Genomic DNA, 18,326 nt, shown 5'->3' with positions numbered 1-18,326 from the left:
TGTAGTATGACACTCCTGGCAAGTCGTGCGAACTCTTTGTACTAACCGTGCGTCAACCTTTGCGATTGGAAGGCTAACCCGACCCTTTTCCGGCTACTTCTTGGATCTATGATTGAAGGCATTTAAAGCGTTAATTGGATGGACAAGTGTTGAGAAGACACGGTACGCTCCGATGCACCATGAATTAAGGTTAAGTTTAGGCGGGATCTGCAACGATGACACTATTAGGAAGACACTATTATAATTTCCAAATTGTCGGGCACCCTTCAAAGATATCATCTGTTTGGATTAGACATAAAAACTCCAGCATTGAAATATTTGCGGGTGTCAAAAATGCGAACAGTATGACATTGATCCTTGTTTGAACGCAACACATACTGGACGCTGTTTTAGACGATCATTTGGAACTACGTTGAGTGGGATGGTTCACTACCGTTCCTTCAAGGACGGACGAGGGAACCGGCCAAAACATCATCTATTAGGACGACATCCCATAGCCGACAGTGTCAGGGCGGGCCAAACTGCAGGCGAATAGGCTTTTGATGAGGAACAAATAATGGGGTGGGAAATGTTGTAGGGATTACCTCCGGTTGCGGAGGAAATGTCATCCAGGTATCAGGATGTGAGATGTCTTATCTGGTTGGTTGAGCTGTGGACCTTTGGGGACCGAACTGTGCGAATCTCATGTTTTCAAAACGCAGCTGGGCTGCTAATATTATGCTATGCTTATTTGTCCATGCATCTCGGCTGTAGGTGCAAAAGTGATTTTTCCCTTGTTCCTTTCCGGTAGATCCTGTATTTGCATGTAGGGCTGTTGGGCTAGAACGCTGGTTCTCCACAGTGAGGCTTAGCTACCCGTCATCACTCAGTCGCGATGGATGACGTTATGTGACCAAGCCATATTTTGAACACTGCAACACCTTTTTGGGGGAACCAAGAGGACGGAGGGGTGGCCCTGTCCCTCGTGAGCCCTTTCTCGTAGGAATGATGTCAAGTTGCGATGATAGCAACGCATGATGTGTGGCCCGACAATCGGGCGGGAAAGATGTATAAAGATCGAGCTTTTGGAGTTGGCGGACTCGACTCTGTGGAAAAAAGCTACCCATTATTTCTTTCGCAAGTACATCAAATCAAATCACAAAGACAACAACCAAACCAAACGTCGTAGAACCAACTATGGCAACGCTCGAATCAGCGACAAAGACTGGATCGTCCACAGACGTGACACGTTCTCCCACGTGCTACCGGTCTCCCTCCATTGGCGAGGGGCAACTGCCGCCGAATCCATCCGACCTTATCCTTACCCGTTGCGCAGGTTGGCTTTCCCTTATACGGCTTCTCATCTTGCAATTCGAAGACCAAGCTGCCCTCGAGAAGAACCTCAGCGTATCGCAACAGAAAACTCTTCGTCACTGGACATCCAACCCTTCCCGTGAGCGAGATGCGGCGTTCGGTAACAGCCCGGGCATCGGGGAGTTGATGAAATGTTCTAGAGAAACGTGTTCGCAACTTTCGGCAGAACACGACTCAGTCCACAAGGTGTTGCATTCACAGACGTTGCCCGCTTTGAAGTCGTTGGATAAGGAAGTACACAGGAAAATGACTGAACTGATGGAAGAGGAGCGTCACAGAAAGAAGGACAAGGAGAAGGATGAGCTGAAACTCAAGCAACTTTTGAAAACTTTGCAACGGACATTGTCCGCTGGTCAGGGGGTGGTGAAAATGTCGCCATGGGATGCAGGCGATCCTTGGTTGGCCAATTGGGGTATGTGACAATTTTCTTTCACATTTCCGCGAGCCTTGCAATACTCATTTCCATTCCCCCCAATGATCAGCTGTGAAACGGCATCTCTATTACGCTTCTCACAAGTACCGTTCCCGCTCGGACAATATTGCCGAAATCGAACGTACATTTGGAGTCTGGGAGAAGAACCTGATCAAAAACCTCAAATCTGCTTTACTGGCTTACACGTCTCTGGATTCCGTTGCGGCGGCGTCTCATGGTGCAACAACATCTCTCCAGAACGCTGTCAATGCGCTGGACCCAGACCGTGAATGGGAGGCCTACCGAAACAGGAATCTGCAGGACGCAGCCTCTCCGTTCGCGTTTGCAGAGGATTATCCGGGCGGAAATGATCCCCTCGTTCAACTGCTTAAAGAAGGCCCAATGCTGAGGAAAAGCAAAGTGATGAAGAAATGGAAGGAAAAGTGGTACTGCGTGAGTGCGAGTGGTTGGTTACATGAATTTCCCGAAAGGCCACGACTGGACGGCGAAGAGGACATTAAACCCAAACGGCACATTTGGCTTCGCAGCTGCGAACTAGGTCCGCTTGGCATGGGCGCCGGGGGTGTCACGGCTGAAGAGTTCCACTTGACTGAAATCAGAGAGAATCACGGCCTTTTCACAAATAAGCGAAAGGTGTACAAGTTTTCAACCAACAGCATGTCAGAGTCAGAATCGTGGTGGAATGCCATGGCCCAATTTGTTCCCTATAAGACGCTGGCAGCTGCGGGCACGATGAACAGCACCGCTTCTATAGCTTCAACCGCGTCATCGTTAACGAGGTCAAACCAAAATCATCTGATGGCGGAGGAGATGAAAGATGCGCATCGGGACCAGCCAATTGTCGGACAACCAGTTGCTCCGTCAAAACTTCCGGAACCTGTCCCGTTACCTCCTGCTGCTGAACCCGGACCTTCTGGAGTAACAGCACCAGTTCGAGCGGCGCAACCCGCTCCCACTCATGCGGCTCCCACTCAAGCAGCTCCCACCCAAGCCGCTCCCACTCATGCGGCTGCCACTCATGCGGCTCCCGCTCAAGCAGCTCCCACTCAAGCCGCTCCCACCCAAGCAGCTCCCACCCAAGCAGCTCCCACTCATGCGGCTCCCACTCATGCGGCTCCCACTCATGCGGCTCCCACTCAAGCGGCTCCCACCCAAGCAGCTCCCACTCATGCGGCTCCCACTCATGCGGCTCCCACTCATGCGGCTCCCACTCAAGCGGCTCCCGCTCAGTCAACACCAACTCAAGCCGCTCCCACTCAGTCAACACCCGTTCAAGCACAAGGCCCCTCCAACCAAGCGACGGCGCAACCCGTCCAGCCAGTGGTTACAAGTCTAGGAACGGTCGAGAATATCTGATCATTTTCTGCATATCCCACATATAGTTTTGTTGAAAAGCCTGCACCCTGTATGAAATATGGCTTCCTTGTATCTATTTCTTCCGTGATCATGGAGGCTTTCTGTAGTTTTTGTATATGTACACAGTTAAGAGTCAAATATATACGATGTCGACTTTGAAACAGGATATTTGTTGATGAAGAGAATGGATGCGACCAGATGAGATGAATCTACGGTAACAGTAAAAACCTATTCATGTACTGATCATTGGCCTGTCGTTCTGTGATCATCTCATTGAAATCGCATTACTGATTTTCAAGTACTGATGCAGCATCCGTAAGTAATGACAACTGAATTATCAACTGTACTTCGTGATAGTCAACTATATTATCCTACCAGCTAGGTTCGACTCCAGAGAACGTCCGATATAACCGTGCAAAAAAAATTCTCTTTGGAAGAACGTCATGAAGTGGAGAATCGGGGTATCGATCCCCGTGCCTCTCGCATGCTAAGCGAGCGCTCTGCCATTTGAGCTAATTCCCCTGATGAAATATAAACAAACGCGCATTTTTATCAATTCAATTAGCTCTCGATTGTCACTCCTTGAACAAGGTGTGTCAATTACGGGAAAGCAGCAAACGAGAACATTCAACAACCATGATCTCAGATGAGTGGTATCCCATTCTCCAGAATACATCCAATGACTTGGTATCAACAGTATGAGATCAAATTGTACCGCAGATAAGATTCAGCTGGTGCGTAAATACTATGCGTCCAGTGCTAGTGGTCTCTGCAAGTTAATCAAACATCTATAGTGTAGAGGTGACAGAAACTGGCACTAGCTACTACACCAGGGAATAAACCGGCGACAACCGGTTCGGAAAAGCTATCTAACTACTACTAGGCAATTATACATGCAATACGTAATGGTTGTTCTAACCGGATAACTGCCCACCACCACACATGGTCCCTACTAAGCCTTGATCCAGAACTCTTGATGGCATTGAAGCCAGACTCTTGCATCCAGGAGCGAATCGACTGGGCAGCGTCACAAGCTGGTGGATTTTCAGTGACAAGGCTTGGAGACTAAAAAAAACTGCATGTCAGCGAGGTGACCCGATGACAAGAAATGCAAGAAATGCCATCGATACATACCAACCAAGCTCAACTAATGTGGCAGTATAATAGTAGGTTTTGTTATCGGATCTGATTGGTTGCCGCTGGTTCTGATCACGGTTGCTGTCGGGCGGTCGAGGTCCTCGACACCACCACATCGGCGTTCTCATGGTTGGCCGAGTCGCAATGAGGTTGTGTGGGTCGCAATGAGCGTTGCGCAGATGCTTCGAGTCGAGGATGGGTAAAGAGGAAAGAGGGAAAAGGCCCCCCTTTTATAGACCTTTGGCATGCGCCTCACCGCAGTTTAAAAAAAAACATTACAATACATGCCACACCAATCTGAGCGATAGAGGGGGGTTCTGATTATGCGATATGATTAACCGGATTAATCCGGATAATAATGGGTCCTAGTGCCATTTTCAATCGCCTCCACACTATGAATTGGCCGGAACTCGGCTATTATCCATTATGGAACAGATACCGTACACAGAATCTCGTTTGTTCTGGCGATTATATGGCTATATTGTGCGTCTTTTTAATACAGCAATCTTTACAGGAAGACCTGGACCTGAGCAACAAGCGGACCTGACCCGATCATGATGAAAATGTCGTCCGCCCAAAAGTATGTCATGCTGAAAATAGCCACCAAGAGCTGGCTACATATCAGAATAAATATTTGGCCTAAGAACCGATCCAACCACTTGTCCATTCACAGCCCAATGCCACAATTGATAACCCATGGTGCAAAGGGAGTGTCTTCATTTCGGAAACGACAGTTTACAGCACAAGCATCTACGTAGTCGAACATAGGATCGGTGATTGCTGTTCAAAACGCCTACACACGAGCAGTGGCAGCTTCTTATACATGCGCCAATGGACAAGCCTATTCCGCACTCACAAAGCCATGAACAAAGAACGACTGGCTGGTTGGTAGCGCAACAAATTTCAAGGAGTGACAACCTTAGATGAAAGAATTCAAAAAAACGTGTTGCCTAAACGTGTTGCCTACGAGATATGGATGGAGAATCGGGGTATCGATCCCCGTGCCTCTCGCATGCTAAGCGAGCGCTCTACCATTTGAGCTAATTCCCCAGATGAAATCTTCGGAGGACTTTTATATCATCCATTCTAATCAACCAGGATCGCTGGCGAAGTAAGATATTCAGCATGGTTTGATTGAAGGAAAACTCGATGTTCCAGTATATTCAACAGAATAACAATTTCTCTAATTATACTACAATGTACACAGCCATAGCATATTGTCTACTTGATACAACACTATACTACAGTACTCCATCTATGATTCTGTATAGAATCGGTCAGATTAGGAGGAGCAAAAAAAATGACTATATATGAAATCATGGAGCCGGGAGGAGCGGCAAAACATGGAAAGGTCTTCCATTTTCGTGTGCAGGTATACCCACTTTGCGCTTGATGTGCGCTGAGGGTAGTCGGCGGTGCGGATGCCCCTGTCCCATGATGGCAATTTGTTGGTAACATGGTGGAGGATGCTTTGTATGTGATGGCCGAGTCCAACCCAGTATGGTTGTTACTCGCTACCATGACGTTCACGATGGATCCGATGCGGGTTGACTCTGCATGTCGAACGGAAACTTGAATGATGAGGATGAATCAGAAACTCTGTGCGTCTGATGAGAGCTAGGAAAGAGTACAGTTAGATCTAAAGCATTAACCACAATCGAAGAATTAGATACTCACACGACCAGCGCCACTATAAAAACGACCAAAAGACCGGATGGCAGACACAACCACCAACACCCCGCAAGGAAAATCGACAATGGGGCGTTTTCGAGGATCCGTTCCCGAAAACCGGCAAAAAGCAGCAGTGCGGCAGCGTAGATGCACAATTTGATCACGATCCATCCTGTTAACAAGTAGACCTTGCGGGCTGTTCTGGTGAGCCTGATTTGTGTACTGGAACTTGGAAGGAGAGGAATGGCGGACTTTATCAGGTTGATAAGCCTACTACCAGAATATCCGACTGCCAGAGCCGTTGCGATGCAGACAAGAGCCCAAACTGTGAGGGTGAGGATCAAGAGCGCATCTTGGGCATGAGTCCACTTTTGATCTCTTGCGAAACCAGAGAGGACACTGAGGAGAGTGAGGACCGCGGCGGGTACGGCAGTGAATAAGGTGGTTAGAATGGACATGGTGCGGGAGGAAGGAAGGGCTTGAGGTTCCGTGCTTGCCGTCGATTTTATATCAAGCGCCGGTGTCGCATGGAGAATACCGAAGAAGTAGAGGACGACTGCCACTTGCGCGGCGTTCCAGGGCCAGCTTTGCTGTCGGGTTGATAATAAAGCTCGTCAGCCCTGTGCCAAATGTTCCCATAAAGCAAGAAGCGTTTGCAAACCCACCCAGAACTCTTTGTTTGCCTCGCTCTTCAGTACATCCACCAAAATCAGCACCCCGTAGATCCCATGCCCCAGACAAGAGACAGTCATCCACAAAATAAAACATTCAAAAGGTCTTGGCTGTTTCCATCCTTCGATGACATTGAAAAACCTCCCTCCATTGACGCAGATTTTTCTGTAGAGTATGTAGATTCCGATAGCGGCGACAGTAAAGCACATGGTGGACATGACTATGAAAGAAGAGAAGGTTTATGAGTTTTCAGGGAAAAAAGGCGGGTAGCAAGGCGAGACGTACTGCAAAAGAAGATCCGCCACAAGTTCGAATAGTGACAGTGATATATTTGAACTGCACATAACAAGCTGCCATTAGATACAGGATACAGATCCGCCAAACACACCATAACCGTAGTTCATATCTACCTCTCCAATCGCACCATGAATCCTCGACTTTACTCGCCATAATTGCAGATGTTTGATCAAACAGTGAGGAGAAACATTGGGAAAGACGACAAGTGAGATCATAAGAAGGGAGTGTCAGCTCATCCCAGGCATGCTCTGCAGTCTAAATTTGTGATCAACGAACAAAGTGCCAACTTGGGTTGCCAACTCTTTGCTCCTACAAGACTGGTCTATACAGGGTTCAACTTGCTGTCAGGGTCCCACCGTAGGCGTCGTAATCGCTCTCATTCGGGGGGACCCTCGATTGAACGATTTTTTTAGAGCGGCCATCGTTCCCAATTTGAGGTTTCAACTGTGCGTGTTCCCCTCCCGCAACGAGTTCGCCGCTTTGCGGACAACACATTGCTACACAGGTGGCCATATCGCGTTCTATATCGGGATGATCAAAATAAAAATGAACACGCGTGAGTTGGAACTTTTAAAAAACATTCTTGATAGAGTAACAAATGCAAAAACGAGCATTTTTAGAGGTTTATTTTTTTATATATTGAATGCAGATCTTGGTCTCTACGAATTGTTTGTACATGTCTGTGCGCGAGTGCCCTCGTCATGGAATGCCAAAGGAAAATATAATAATAGTATCAGATATCTACGCTACCAACAAGCCCTAACATGTTTCCAGTAAGTTTCGCTGAGGGGCCCTACCGCCTCATCCTCCTCCTCCGTCTGTCCGCACCAGACTTTCGTCCCCATTCTTTTGCGGCATTTTTACAAACGGAGCCAATCTTATCCACAATTTCCCATTCAATCTTTTCTGAAAGGAGAAATTGTGCGTGATCTAGATTCTCGTAGTATGTATATGATGCATCATGGTCGTCAAGGTACGTTTTTACGGTACTCGTGTCGATAATGTTGTCCTTGCCCGCAAGAAAGATGTGCGCCGACGAAGGGAGTGATGATGTCAGGCAGTGTGCGCGGTACCAGAGAAACTCTAAAGACAATAATCAATGATCATTCTAATCGACTGAAACAGAAACAGAACTTACGTCTCGAAATCCACTGAGAAATGTACAGCTCCCTGGACACCAACCAATATACCAAAAACTCGTTGGCTTTTAGTGGTTTCCCTCCGGCACCTGGCCGACGATGTACGAAATTATATAACAAATTTGCGTCATAAATGTTAAAGCAGACAGGATCTATCATGACAACTCCGGCGACGGCTTTGGTATGGTTGATCATGTATGCAACGTAAGCCGATCCAAGGGAATGGCCAATGAATGTGGCAGAATCATGTGCATGGCGGCGTAGCATAGCCACAAGTTCACGGACAGTCGTGTCCGGATCTGGTGAAGATTGGACAAGCCTCATGCTAACGTGGGGAAGTTCAACAAGGTAGATGGGGCGTGCCGATTGGGTCCACCAGAGTTTGCCGATGAACTTGAGATAGCACCAGAGACCGCCTCCCAGTCCCTGCAGATATGTCGATTGTCAATTTAAATTCGAACGCCAGATTCATGCGTACGTACGTGTATAAACACAATGGGCAAGTCCGACTCTTCTCTTTTTCTCCTTCGTCGAGCATCGACGGTATTCCCTTTTGGCATCCTCAACCAATATGTAATTCCCCGTTCGGGCATATCCGGTGCCAAATCCGTGCGGTGGGCGGGGTATCGCTGGAATCCGAGCATCCGAAAAATGCAACGAGCGCCAAATTCGAGTAGAGCAACCACAGCATACAGGAGAAGCGGTTTGGGGAAGGCTTCCACCGGGTTGTAGGAGATGGTTACCGTTCTAAGAAGGAGATCAGTCATTTGCTACTCAATTCACCTCGACATCGGAGCAGTGCTCTAACCTGATCTTCTCATTGTAACCTTCTTGAAAGACGATTCCTTTCCGAAAAGCCATGTTATCTATCATTTCCTCTCCTTCCAACGCGAGCTGTTTGCCATTGGGTGACTCGAGGACGTGTTTCCAGGATGGCTTGGAGAAGAATGCCCACGCAGCCCTATCAGGCAAAATTCAGCTCCAGCTTTGCCGACGCTTCCAACGCTAATTGCAATGAAGCAGATAGTCACCATTCTTTGACATTGTCCATGTAGACTTCTTCAATCTCCTCGCTAGTCAGTTGTGTGTAACAATCCTTCCACATGAATTGAGTCGCCAAGAAATGCGGGAATCTTCTCTGCGATATCGTTTTGAGCATTCGTCCAAACATAAAGCGCCTGTTTAATACAGCGCCAAGATAATCAATGAGAATGCCTCATGCACTCTGGAGGAGCAAGTCAAAGTACCTCCTATCATTGTCCAAACCCGGCACATCCTTCATGGCCTGAAACCTTTGTCTCTGCCATAGCATCCACACATAGAAAGCTGTTTCAAAAACAAACCATATCGGAAGCAACATGGTATAGAACACGTTCGTCCATGTGCCGTCAAATACAATGCCATGTCGTGTGCCGTTGTAGTGATTTACAAGAGCGTACAAGGTATATGCAATGGAGACTGGTGCGATACAGTCGATGGCAAACGCCAACGCGCGTATGACTAGATAGCGGAGAGGACCATGGCCCACGGGCATCTTGCTTTGCGAAAGGCAAGTCGGGGAGGACGCTCTCGCACTCTCCTTCTAAAGCCTCCAACGCAAGGAAGAAAGTCTGCGAAACTTGACGGCGGTGGTGTGTCCCCATCGCAAGTTTAGATAAAAAAAAGTTTCTTGCAAAAAAGTAGAGCCGAAGCAGCCAAAATGAATTTTGAAATCCAAATAAAAACAAATGACTTTTCATCGACTATTTCCATTCTACCGATCACATGATGATTATTTGCTCTTCTTCTTTACGACGATTGTTTGGCCTACGAACGTTGGATTTCCTCAAACGCACACACTTGCCATCGATTTGGATTTTCAACCTTTTGCGTATCCCCATAGATATCGAGTGTCTTTAGCCCGTCGGGTCGGGTATTCTCCTGCGGATTGCGGATGAATCACCTCATCGATCATTGAGTTTATGAACGTCCTTAAACGGATCTAGCTTGTCTTTTGCCGTTTAGCATCAGCGGTGACCCGCCTTTACAAACATTGCTTTTGACTCTCAGCTGTCAAAAAAGGGTTTCAAGTGAAGGTTGAGCGCGTGGTGAACTTTTCGTGGTGAACATGGCTGTGCCAAACCCGCGTGGTCGTTGCATGGCAACAGAGGGACAAGATGCGTCGGGCTTGGAATTTCTCTTTGCACCACCAACAAACGAGATCTTTGCTGGCAATGCCTTGCGTACGACAGATATAGCGACTCCACAACGCATTACTATTGTGTGTTAAACACCATGTCGCAACCGCTCGCTCTCAACAGACTTCCCCTTCCTTTGGATCCTGTGCCTCCCATAACACGACCAGCTGATTGGCCACCAGAATGGGTCCCACTGAGTGGCATATCAGAAGCCTCTCGGCGAGTCCCCGTTTCTCTTCTTGAGCAGCCTGCTGCAGGGTACGTAGATGAACAACGTCATTTTAGCCTTAAATTGGCCATCGATCTGTACCTGTCCTGATAACTGATGTGCTGCAGCCAGGACGCGCAACTCGTTGTCGTTTTGGACAAGTCGGTATATACAGCTCTGTTGAATCAAGCCTATAGCGATACACGATATGATGTCACTGGATTCTTGGGTGGAAGTTGGATACCAATGAAGGTACCAAGACCTAGAGGGAAGGGCCATCAGTGGAAAGTTGTCTGCCACGTTTCCAGTTTCTTTGCTGCCGAACGGTGCGTTCGCATTGCTGCGAATTTTTAATACAAAAAGTACTGGACGATGGTGCTGACATTTTATCACTTAGACAAGTGCTAGAACTGCTCCAAGGAAAAGTTGTAGAAGATCCAGTATCAATTAAACAAGCAGTTGCAAAGTTTCACGAATCGGATCTGGAATGTGTTGGATGGTATAGGAGGTAAGGAAGCTACTATTATCGTGCCAGACTTCAACAATAATCAATGTGACTTGCACAGCAATGATCCATCCCGACCCTTGCAACCAACGTGCCAAGACATTACAAAGCAAGCATTTCTTCAGACGTTGATTCCAGAAGGCATTGGTCTACTGGTCTCAGTTGCTTCATCAAACAATCCGAATCGTCTCTTACCAAATATTCTCCGTGCGGCTCCGGGTGAACCCCTGAAAGCACCAATACACGCCATCGTCGCTTACAGAGCTGGTCTCCAAACAAGCGAAGGTATCCTCAAGACTGACGAAATATATCCTCCCTATCCTGAAGACAACCCGGTCCCCTTCTACAGAGATCTCGTTTATCACTCTGATCTCACCGGAATGCGGATACCCGTGGGAATCAGAGAACAGGGATATATGAACGGAAATGTGTTACGAGAAATCCATCGATCTCTGCAAATGGCCCTGAACGAATCTAGACAAGTGTACCTTGGACAGGCATCTGCGTGTGGCGTCGACTCTGCACGACGGATGTTTCTCGATTCAGACTATGACCGGTTTCTAATGGATTTCTGGCGACATAGCGTAATTGGTGCATCTAACGCATTGGATCAAGAGTCGCATATAGTTATAGCCCGGACGTTGTGGCTCCAGCAAAAAATTGCAACGAGAATGAAGCAGCTGAAAGTTTGGTATGATGAGGCGGTCGAAGAGCGGGTTGCAAAGGCTCCAAAACGACCAAGAAGTACTGATGATAGCGAATTCGATCAGGATGCGATGGATGTGGATGAGAAGGAGACTTCAGATACTGTTTCGGCTATTGAATCTTTTGATGATGTAATATCTCAACTCCGTGACCGAGAAGCAACGCAGTCGAGTCCAAACGATACTGAAAAACCGCGTGGAGATGATCCCGAATTTGTCTTGTCTGTACGAGAGATTGTATCCTCTCTTGAGGACATGCCGTCCGAATTTCCGTTTAAGATTCCCCGTTTACAACCACCCGCGTCAAGGTTGAGGGAGCTGGCCATTTTCGAGGAGGAGTATGATGCGGTTAAAGACAAGCAGAAGAAGAGAGCCGCTGGACGGAAAGGAGCACAAACAAGGAAAAGTCGAATACAAAAAGAAAAGGAGAAGACAGCTGCTGGGGGAACTGCTGCGATGCCGCGGTTGGTGGGAAAGGAGAAAGGGAAAGGAAAATCTGACGATGCAAATGGATTGCTGGGAGAAGACACTCTTGTGCAGCGAAGGCGGCAAGGAAGCGGAGTGGCAGCTCTCGGCGGTGTGGAGGAAAATGTGAGCCGACAGGACGCTGCCATGTCGTTGATATCGTTGGGACTCTCAGGCATGGAAGAGGTTGGTATTCCAACGGTGGAGACTGAAGGTGCACGTTTATCGTCGGTAGCGTTGGACGCTACGGAACTAGGACAACCGCCTGGTGCTGGAAAACCGGGTCTTCACAGTTTGTTAAGCCGATCCGTTGAACTTTTACAGCAGGGCGCGACACATTTGAGACCATCCGAAGCAGAGAGTCACACAAGGCAAGCATCCGGTACCAGCAGAAGTCGTCGGCCAAGCAAACAAGGACTTGAAAAGCTCGAAAGCACTGGACGGACCGGCGGTAGCACGACGTCGGGTGCGTCGGGAGCTGGCATCAGCCCGACAACCTCTGATCATGCTTACAGCAGCCGGCCATCGCAGCATTCGCACCCATCAGCTTACATGCACCCGACTCAGCAATTTGGGGGAGTCATGTCAAACACAATAGGCCCTCTGACGTTGCTGACACACATGCAAGGACAGCACTTGGGATTCACTACAATGGGTACGCCGCCATCGAATTCTGTGCCGGTTGCTTCAACAGCAAATGGGACGAGAAGCACTCCTGGTACGGTGACCACTTCGGCTTCACCCCAAGCTTCTGGTAATTTTCCTGGTCGCCTGACGACCGGCCCTGGGAATAACTATCCTGGCAGTGCGCCAAGCACCCCCACGCCTTATTTGAACAGTTATATTGCACAACGAAGAGCGAGTCTTGGTGGATTTGGGCAACCTTCTGGGCAACCTCATCGGGCATCAACTCCTACTGGACAAGAAGGTCCTGGACCGTTGCAAGGCATGCCTCCTCGAGGATATGTGACGCGGTATGGTCCTGTTATCCCTGGTTATACAACCTACGTAACCTCTGCATCCGTGCCTGTTGCGACCGGTGCTGGAAGTGGCCAAGTCCATTATGTCCCAGTGTCCATAGCACCGTCTCAGCAGCAGCAGCAACAGTCACAACAGCAGCCACCGCCGAGTAGTCGCCCGTCAGAATCAACACGAGACGATCAACGACGTCCGTCATCGTCGTTGTATGATCGACAGGTCGGATACGTTGTTCCGGCGCGGTATGCTAACCAGCCAACTGCCGGTCAAATTTTTGCCCAACATCAACACCACCCCCATCAACCACAACCCCAACCGCATTCCTTTTCGCCCATGCTGCCAATTGGATACTCACCCCATGTGCCAAGAGACCCGTACCGACCGTCAACCCCTTCTGCTTCCTCCAGCCATCATCACGACGTGGAGCGCGAACGGTCGAGGTCTAGAGAACGCGCTCAAGAGCGAGCGTCGTCTGTTCCGCCGTCTATGACAGCATCTCAGAATCCGCCGCGGGCAGCGTCTCCTCAGGTCGGTGGCCCTCCTGGGTTGGATGATCGAGTAACACTGCCCAGTTTTAGACATTTCATGAATGAACTTGAGGGATGGACTGGGGTGGGTCAGAGGGGGGAGAGAGAGGGGAGAAAGAGGGAGGAAGGGGAGAAGGGTGAATAAAAGTTACTGTGTTGTGTATAATGACGGATTGAAAATGATTATGCTGCTTGGGTTCCGTTCCGTACATATCCGCAACCTTGTGCATGTGGCTGTGCAGTTGATTCAAGATCCAGAATGTCGGACATGCTGACACAAACAAAAACTGTTACGAAAAAGTCGTTGAAATGTCCACTGCCCACTGCATGTCCCCAATAAAACCACAGTCAGAGTCGGCCTTTCCACAGTCTTGAGTTTATTTGATATCTAGCCTTGCAGCTCTCAGAAACCACCACATGGCGCATGTTCCCTACATTCTCATTTCGCCAAGCCTAACAGGCAGCGACTTTGCCAAAGGGCTTGAACAATTACCAAAGAACCGTGAGTCTCATTTACTTTGAAATAGAGCAGTGATCGATTACCCACTCCTTGTGATAGTATACGTACGAACCATGTGTGAGACGCTTCCAGTGGATTTTATCATATCGCAAGGGTTTGCGGGGTGTTGGATCGGATCTTTTGATGAAGATTGGGATACAGTTATCAAAGATGTTTGTTGTCGGTTGAAAAAGGTTGGTTGTGAGCAGTTTGGGCTATGTGATATTTGAATTGGTATCTTATGGATACGTGCTAGCACAGTCGATCCGTGTTGATTATCAACAAGCCTTCAACACCAGTATGGACACAGATACAATGGAAGGTTGCTGTTGAGTGCGGTATCAATGTGTTACCGGTTGGCAGTGCTGTTGAGGGAGCGAGGTTTTTGGCTCGACTCGTACGTAGTAAGACTGCAAATGTTTCTCGTTAAATGCATTGATGTTGATGTAATGGATCTCAGGCACATCAAGAACATCGCCCGCCAAAACCGTCTTCTCTAACGAGTATCAAAAATAAAACAAAGGATCCCACGTATGCTCAGACGTTGTTGCAGACAGTCAAGACGTGTCCCGGGGTAGGAGATGTTAAGGCTGGAGAGCTGTTAAAGAGGTTTGAAAGTACGTGGACCATGTTTGATTACGTGTTGGGACGTGTTGATCCAACTCGGTGTTTTTATATGTAGCGGTAGAGCGATTGGTGAATGCAAGGGAGGAGGAGCTTGTAGAGGTTATTGGACGAGCTGGGGCAAAGCGGTTGCTAGTGTTTTTTGGAGCTGGATTTGCATCATGAACACCGTGGTATTCATATGAGATGGGCTATACAATGTCCAATCCAAAAACAGCGGTATAGTCGAACAATATCGAATAAGAAAAAAAAATTACTTTAATTCACTCAAGTCATGTGGAGAATCGGGGTATCGATCCCCGTGCCTCTCGCATGCTAAGCGAGCGCTCTACCATTTGAGCTAATTCCCCTGTTGAAGACGAGAGGCAAAGAAGCCTGAAATCCATTTTCAACACACTTTAGGGCGCGGTCCCCGACCTTGACCGCGTGTGTGTGGATACAACTTTTCCTTTGATGCCTGCCGCTTCGTCAACAAAAATAACTGATTTTGGCATCCATCACCTACGACAACACATGCAAATGGTTGTTTTTGGCACGTTGGCATGCAGCCGTTTTCCCTTGTGTGTTGGCCCGCCGCAGTCAATTCCTGCCAAGTCATTTACAAATAAAGAATAACAAGTGACTTGTCCTCCGTGTCGAACAGCTCCTTGACGGCAAGGCGCCCTAAAAAACTTGGCAGGGCACACAAATGTTTTTCCCTCCCGAGTGTTGCACAGTCAAAGGAGGGATGGGTGACATTTGGAACGGTCCCAAAGGCCCAAACAGCAGTTTCGAAAGCAAACTGAACCTCTCAGCACATGGATGGGATGCAACACAGCCGTAAGCAACAAGCATTCGGAGGTTCCAACTCTTAAACTTCTGTGCAACTGCCCCCGTTAAGGACAAGTTGAAATTAATGAGGGATGGTTGTTGCTTTAAAAGCTTATTCATCCCATGACTGCGCCCTCAGATCACACAGCCTCCTTTGAGTCACATGCCCTTCTGAATGTAAATGCGCATGACGCCCTCCCTGAAATAGTTTTTGGACAGAGCGTACAGTGTGTCCAAACGGCAGGGGGACGGAGGGAAGGGTCAAGGAGGAGCAGCAAAGCAAAGCGAGGGAAGCCAAGGAAGCAAGAGCGCCCAAATAACCAAATAACGGAGGGGTTCTGGGGGCGGAGGCCGTGTTAATACGAAATACAATTTAAGATTTTAAGCGTGCGGAGCAGTTTAGGTTTGCGTCTTGGGAATTCCATTTAAGAACAAGGACGCAACTAAAAGGACGGATCAAAAAAGCAAACGTCACTTCCGAGCGTCTATCGCGCACCCGAAAACCCTGCTGCGTTCCCTGTATGGGAAATCCGTTCTTCCACTGCTTGCAAGTTACATAAAAATCAGACAGCATCTGTCACACCCCAAATTCACCTCATTTGCTGTCATGCCTTCTATCGGTGAGTTTTCGCCCATGTGAATTTCGCGACATTCACTTCCTCACAAGATTCTTTTTGGTTTCACACAGCTTTTAAGCCATTCTCCTTCTCTTCGTCTTCCTCCCCATCAGCATCACGCAAGGTCAAGGGATCATCCGGATGTGGAGATCAATCAGTTGGGACACAAGGACGCGGAATTCGCAAACATGCTCATCATAAACACAACCACACCAATGTGCAGATGGTGTTTGCCAGTAGTAGAGACATGATTATCAATGCCGATATAAAGCAAAAATTCAAGACGCCGCCCAGGAAAAAACCTGGACGAGAGTTGAAGGATCTGCCGACAGAGGTACATAAGGAACCTGCCTTCATCGCGTCTTTTGTATGCTGGATCTAATTCTTTCATTTCAACAAGATCTGGGCTCGAATTGTATCTTACCTTCCCGACCTTGCCCCTTTCTCGGCAGCAAGCCGAGCAACCCACGGACTCCTTAGTGATCGCCATGTTCGGTGTGCATGCCTCTATGGAAAGTATGGCGTGCCTCTCGCCCTCTACCAAGCGTACACACATCATCACCGCCTGCTGCGCCAAGATCCGCAGCTTGTAAAGTTAATGATTCGAGGCGGTGCGCGTGTCCCTCGATTTTTTGCTCAACAGCTCGTTCGTCATCACAAGAACGATTCAAAGCTTCCGTACTTGGAGAGTTTTATTCTTGAAGAGGCTTACATGACTTATGGATGGAGTACAGACTTTCAGTCTACGGACGACATCATGGCATTTGAGTCTCTTACGAACGACCTTGAGCAACATCTGGGTCAAGTTCGAGAGCTCATTTCGAGCTTTTATTTTGTGCCATTAGAAACAGTGACGCCAACTGCAACAATTCGTCTCTACCAACTTCTCCAAGCCGATATATCCATTCTCGATGTCCTTATACATCAAAATGGAATGGATCCTCGTGCAATCAACGACACCTTTATGCGTCAACTACTCTCATCGTCAAAGAACCGCGACAAAGCCCCAGAACTGCTACCAGAGTATATCAAGCGCGGTTTCTCACTCTCACGACAAGTAGTTCTCTCCCAACTGCGGGATTGTCCCACACCGTGCATTCTCATGGCCCTTAAGAACTACGTCCCTAAACCTCTCCTTCTTTCATGTGCGCATCAAGTGCTGCGAGATTACTTTGGTCCATCGTCGCACGGCTTCTATCCCGAAACCGTTGAACACATAGTGTCAACCTTTGATGTTCCTGACTCACTAATGAAGACGATTCTGTTTCATCCTGCCAACGTATACGCACTGCCGTACGCCACACGATGCTTTGAGCAATCCAATCCTGTCCCAGTTTGGCGTTGGGTTGTAGGACGATATGGTGCAGGTCATGCCTTTTCAGTAAAGTGCTTTGATGACTTGTTGGTCTGGGTATCGGAACTGGGACAGAGATGGAAGCGAATGTTTAGAAACGCTAGTGCAAATGAGTCACATCTGCGGTGGGACGGATGGCCTGAATCGGATGATTTCCGACAAACTGATCTTGTAGAGAGGTATTCGAATCAGGGACCTTGGGGAGTGATACTCGAGTTTATTGACCGTGGTGCCACACTTCGTCCACGTCACATACCCTACCTGACCAAGATATACGGAGTTTCTCCCGTCGTTCCTGCCGTTGCGTTGGGACGGGTTCTGACCATTTTCCAGCGGAACGCTTTGAACGGCCATATTGGCATAACAGACTGCGAAAGGAGAGAGTGGGTCAACGCTCTAAAGAATACCGTAACGACCGTTCTAGGCGCCGATCCCTCTGGCTCGACTAGTAGCCGAAAGTGGAAAAGCAAGAGCTGGTCGACTGTTCCATCACCCGCCGATGAACGTCGTCGATCTGGGTCAAGCACCTCAGCATTGTCCTTCATGGACGTTGTCCGACAAATGCTTGTTGTACTTGGCGAAGATTGGAGTGGACCTGGTGAAAAGACTTGGCGGGGAGCCTTCAAAACGGGCTTACCTGCTGGACGAGCAAAGACATGGGATGTTGGTGGCGAGAGTCGGTGGGGTTGGCTGCGAAAGGGCTTGGGTCTGAGTTGACACTCGTCCCATGTGTAAATTCCTTTTTTTTTTTTTTAATAATACCATTTTTTTCTGATTATCGCTGGGGAGTTCCGCATTCA

General features: G+C 48.3%; 6 protein-coding genes and 3 non-coding genes across 10 annotated transcripts; 4 read left to right on the top strand and 5 right to left on the bottom strand.

The window, feature by feature from the left end:
- Positions 1 to 1,007: 1,007 nt before the first annotated feature.
- SPPG_05656 (uncharacterized protein) lies at positions 1,008 to 3,307 on the top strand. Its single transcript, XM_016753866.1, has 2 exons — positions 1,008 to 1,765; positions 1,836 to 3,307. The coding sequence occupies exons 1-2, from the start codon at positions 1,177 to 1,179 to the stop codon at positions 3,140 to 3,142; spliced, it is 1,896 nt and encodes a 631-aa protein (XP_016607455.1). The 5' UTR covers positions 1,008 to 1,176; the 3' UTR covers positions 3,143 to 3,307.
- A 284-nt stretch (positions 3,308 to 3,591) lies between these two features.
- Positions 3,592 to 3,664, bottom strand: SPPG_10122. The gene has a single exon. It is a non-coding gene; the product is annotated as a tRNA-Ala (tRNA).
- Positions 3,665 to 5,256: 1,592 nt separating this feature from the next.
- SPPG_10121 lies at positions 5,257 to 5,329 on the bottom strand. The gene has a single exon. It is a non-coding gene; the product is annotated as a tRNA-Ala (tRNA).
- An 88-nt stretch (positions 5,330 to 5,417) lies between these two features.
- Positions 5,418 to 7,438, bottom strand: SPPG_05655 (uncharacterized protein). The gene is made up of 5 exons (XM_016753865.1): positions 7,033 to 7,438; positions 6,908 to 6,958; positions 6,616 to 6,842; positions 5,957 to 6,540; positions 5,418 to 5,896 (listed from the first exon to the last, which is right to left on the bottom strand). Exons 1-5 carry the CDS (start codon positions 7,070 to 7,072, stop codon positions 5,806 to 5,808), a joined length of 993 nt encoding a protein of 330 aa, XP_016607454.1. The 5' UTR covers positions 7,073 to 7,438; the 3' UTR covers positions 5,418 to 5,805.
- A 99-nt stretch (positions 7,439 to 7,537) lies between these two features.
- On the bottom strand, positions 7,538 to 9,782 carry SPPG_05654 (uncharacterized protein). Its single transcript, XM_016753864.1, has 6 exons — positions 9,306 to 9,782; positions 9,090 to 9,236; positions 8,867 to 9,019; positions 8,541 to 8,805; positions 8,058 to 8,484; positions 7,538 to 8,002 (listed from the first exon to the last, which is right to left on the bottom strand). Exons 1-6 carry the CDS (start codon positions 9,590 to 9,592, stop codon positions 7,713 to 7,715), a joined length of 1,569 nt encoding a protein of 522 aa, XP_016607453.1. The 5' UTR covers positions 9,593 to 9,782; the 3' UTR covers positions 7,538 to 7,712.
- Positions 9,783 to 9,918: 136 nt separating this feature from the next.
- SPPG_05653 lies at positions 9,919 to 13,830 on the top strand. Of its 2 annotated transcripts, none has more exons than XM_016753862.1 (4): positions 9,919 to 10,493; positions 10,576 to 10,769; positions 10,841 to 10,951; positions 11,010 to 13,830. In XM_016753862.1, the coding sequence occupies exons 2-4, from the start codon at positions 10,690 to 10,692 to the stop codon at positions 13,765 to 13,767; spliced, it is 2,949 nt and encodes a 982-aa protein (XP_016607451.1). In that variant the 5' UTR covers positions 9,919 to 10,493; positions 10,576 to 10,689; the 3' UTR covers positions 13,768 to 13,830. The 2 variants fall into 2 exon arrangements, with proteins under 2 accessions (XP_016607451.1, XP_016607452.1); XM_016753863.1 differs by having other exon boundaries at positions 10,572 to 10,769.
- Positions 13,831 to 13,917: 87 nt separating this feature from the next.
- SPPG_05652 (uncharacterized protein) lies at positions 13,918 to 14,990 on the top strand. The gene is made up of 5 exons (XM_016753861.1): positions 13,918 to 14,124; positions 14,182 to 14,315; positions 14,378 to 14,518; positions 14,582 to 14,738; positions 14,804 to 14,990. Exons 1-5 carry the CDS (start codon positions 14,040 to 14,042, stop codon positions 14,908 to 14,910), a joined length of 624 nt encoding a protein of 207 aa, XP_016607450.1. The 5' UTR covers positions 13,918 to 14,039; the 3' UTR covers positions 14,911 to 14,990.
- A 32-nt stretch (positions 14,991 to 15,022) lies between these two features.
- SPPG_10120 lies at positions 15,023 to 15,095 on the bottom strand. Its single transcript has one exon. It is a non-coding gene; the product is annotated as a tRNA-Ala (tRNA).
- A 702-nt stretch (positions 15,096 to 15,797) lies between these two features.
- Positions 15,798 to 18,281, top strand: SPPG_05651 (uncharacterized protein). The gene is made up of 3 exons (XM_016753860.1): positions 15,798 to 16,175; positions 16,244 to 16,506; positions 16,573 to 18,281. The coding sequence occupies exons 1-3, from the start codon at positions 16,163 to 16,165 to the stop codon at positions 18,241 to 18,243; spliced, it is 1,947 nt and encodes a 648-aa protein (XP_016607449.1). The 5' UTR covers positions 15,798 to 16,162; the 3' UTR covers positions 18,244 to 18,281.
- The last annotated feature ends 45 nt before the right edge of the window (positions 18,282 to 18,326 follow it).

The sequence above is a fragment of the Spizellomyces punctatus genome (assembly GCF_000182565.1).
Source record: "Spizellomyces punctatus DAOM BR117 chromosome Unknown supercont1.9, whole genome shotgun sequence".
NCBI classification, from domain to species: Eukaryota; Fungi; Chytridiomycota; class Chytridiomycetes; order Spizellomycetales; family Spizellomycetaceae; genus Spizellomyces; species Spizellomyces punctatus.
Note: the sequence above shows the minus strand (reverse complement) of the source record. Positions and strands in the feature narration are given on the sequence as shown.

Bases quoted from the DNA above. Each gene is read 5' to 3' on its own strand.
- SPPG_05655 (XM_016753865.1), bottom strand. From the start codon at position 7,072: ATGGCGAGTAAAGTCGAGGATTCATGGTGCGATTGGAGAG. The intron at 6,959-7,032 runs GTAGATATGAAC...TGTTATGTGCAG, and splicing joins TTCATGGTGCGATTGGAGAG to TTCAAATATATCACTGTCAC. The intron at 6,541-6,615 runs GTGGGTTTGCAA...TCAACCCGACAG, and splicing joins AGGCAAACAAAGAGTTCTGG to CAAAGCTGGCCCTGGAACGC.
- SPPG_05651 (XM_016753860.1), top strand. The intron at 16,507-16,572 runs GTACATAAGGAA...CATTTCAACAAG, and splicing joins TGAAGGATCTGCCGACAGAG to ATCTGGGCTCGAATTGTATC.
- SPPG_05653 (XM_016753863.1), top strand. From the start codon at position 10,333: ATGTCGCAACCGCTCGCTCTCAACAGACTTCCCCTTCCTTTGGATCCT. The intron at 10,494-10,571 runs GTACGTAGATGA...GATGTGCTGCAG, and splicing joins CTTGAGCAGCCTGCTGCAGG to CCAGGACGCGCAACTCGTTG. The intron at 10,952-11,009 runs GTAAGGAAGCTA...TGACTTGCACAG, and splicing joins TGTGTTGGATGGTATAGGAG to CAATGATCCATCCCGACCCT.
- SPPG_05654 (XM_016753864.1), bottom strand. From the start codon at position 9,592: ATGCCCGTGGGCCATGGTCCTCTCCGCTATCTAGTCATACGCGCGTTG. The intron at 9,237-9,305 runs GTACTTTGACTT...TGTATTAAACAG, and splicing joins GGTTTGGACAATGATAGGAG to GCGCTTTATGTTTGGACGAA. The intron at 9,020-9,089 runs GTGACTATCTGC...TTTGCCTGATAG, and splicing joins ATGGACAATGTCAAAGAATG to GGCTGCGTGGGCATTCTTCT.
- SPPG_05656 (XM_016753866.1), top strand. From the start codon at position 1,177: ATGGCAACGCTCGAATCAGCGACAAAGACTGGATCGTCCACAGACGTG. The intron at 1,766-1,835 runs GTATGTGACAAT...CCCAATGATCAG, and splicing joins TCCTTGGTTGGCCAATTGGG to CTGTGAAACGGCATCTCTAT.
- SPPG_05652 (XM_016753861.1), top strand. From the start codon at position 14,040: ATGGCGCATGTTCCCTACATTCTCATTTCGCCAAGCCTAACAGGCAGC. The intron at 14,125-14,181 runs GTGAGTCTCATT...TCCTTGTGATAG, and splicing joins TGAACAATTACCAAAGAACC to TATACGTACGAACCATGTGT. The intron at 14,519-14,581 runs GTACGTAGTAAG...AATGGATCTCAG, and splicing joins CGAGGTTTTTGGCTCGACTC to GCACATCAAGAACATCGCCC.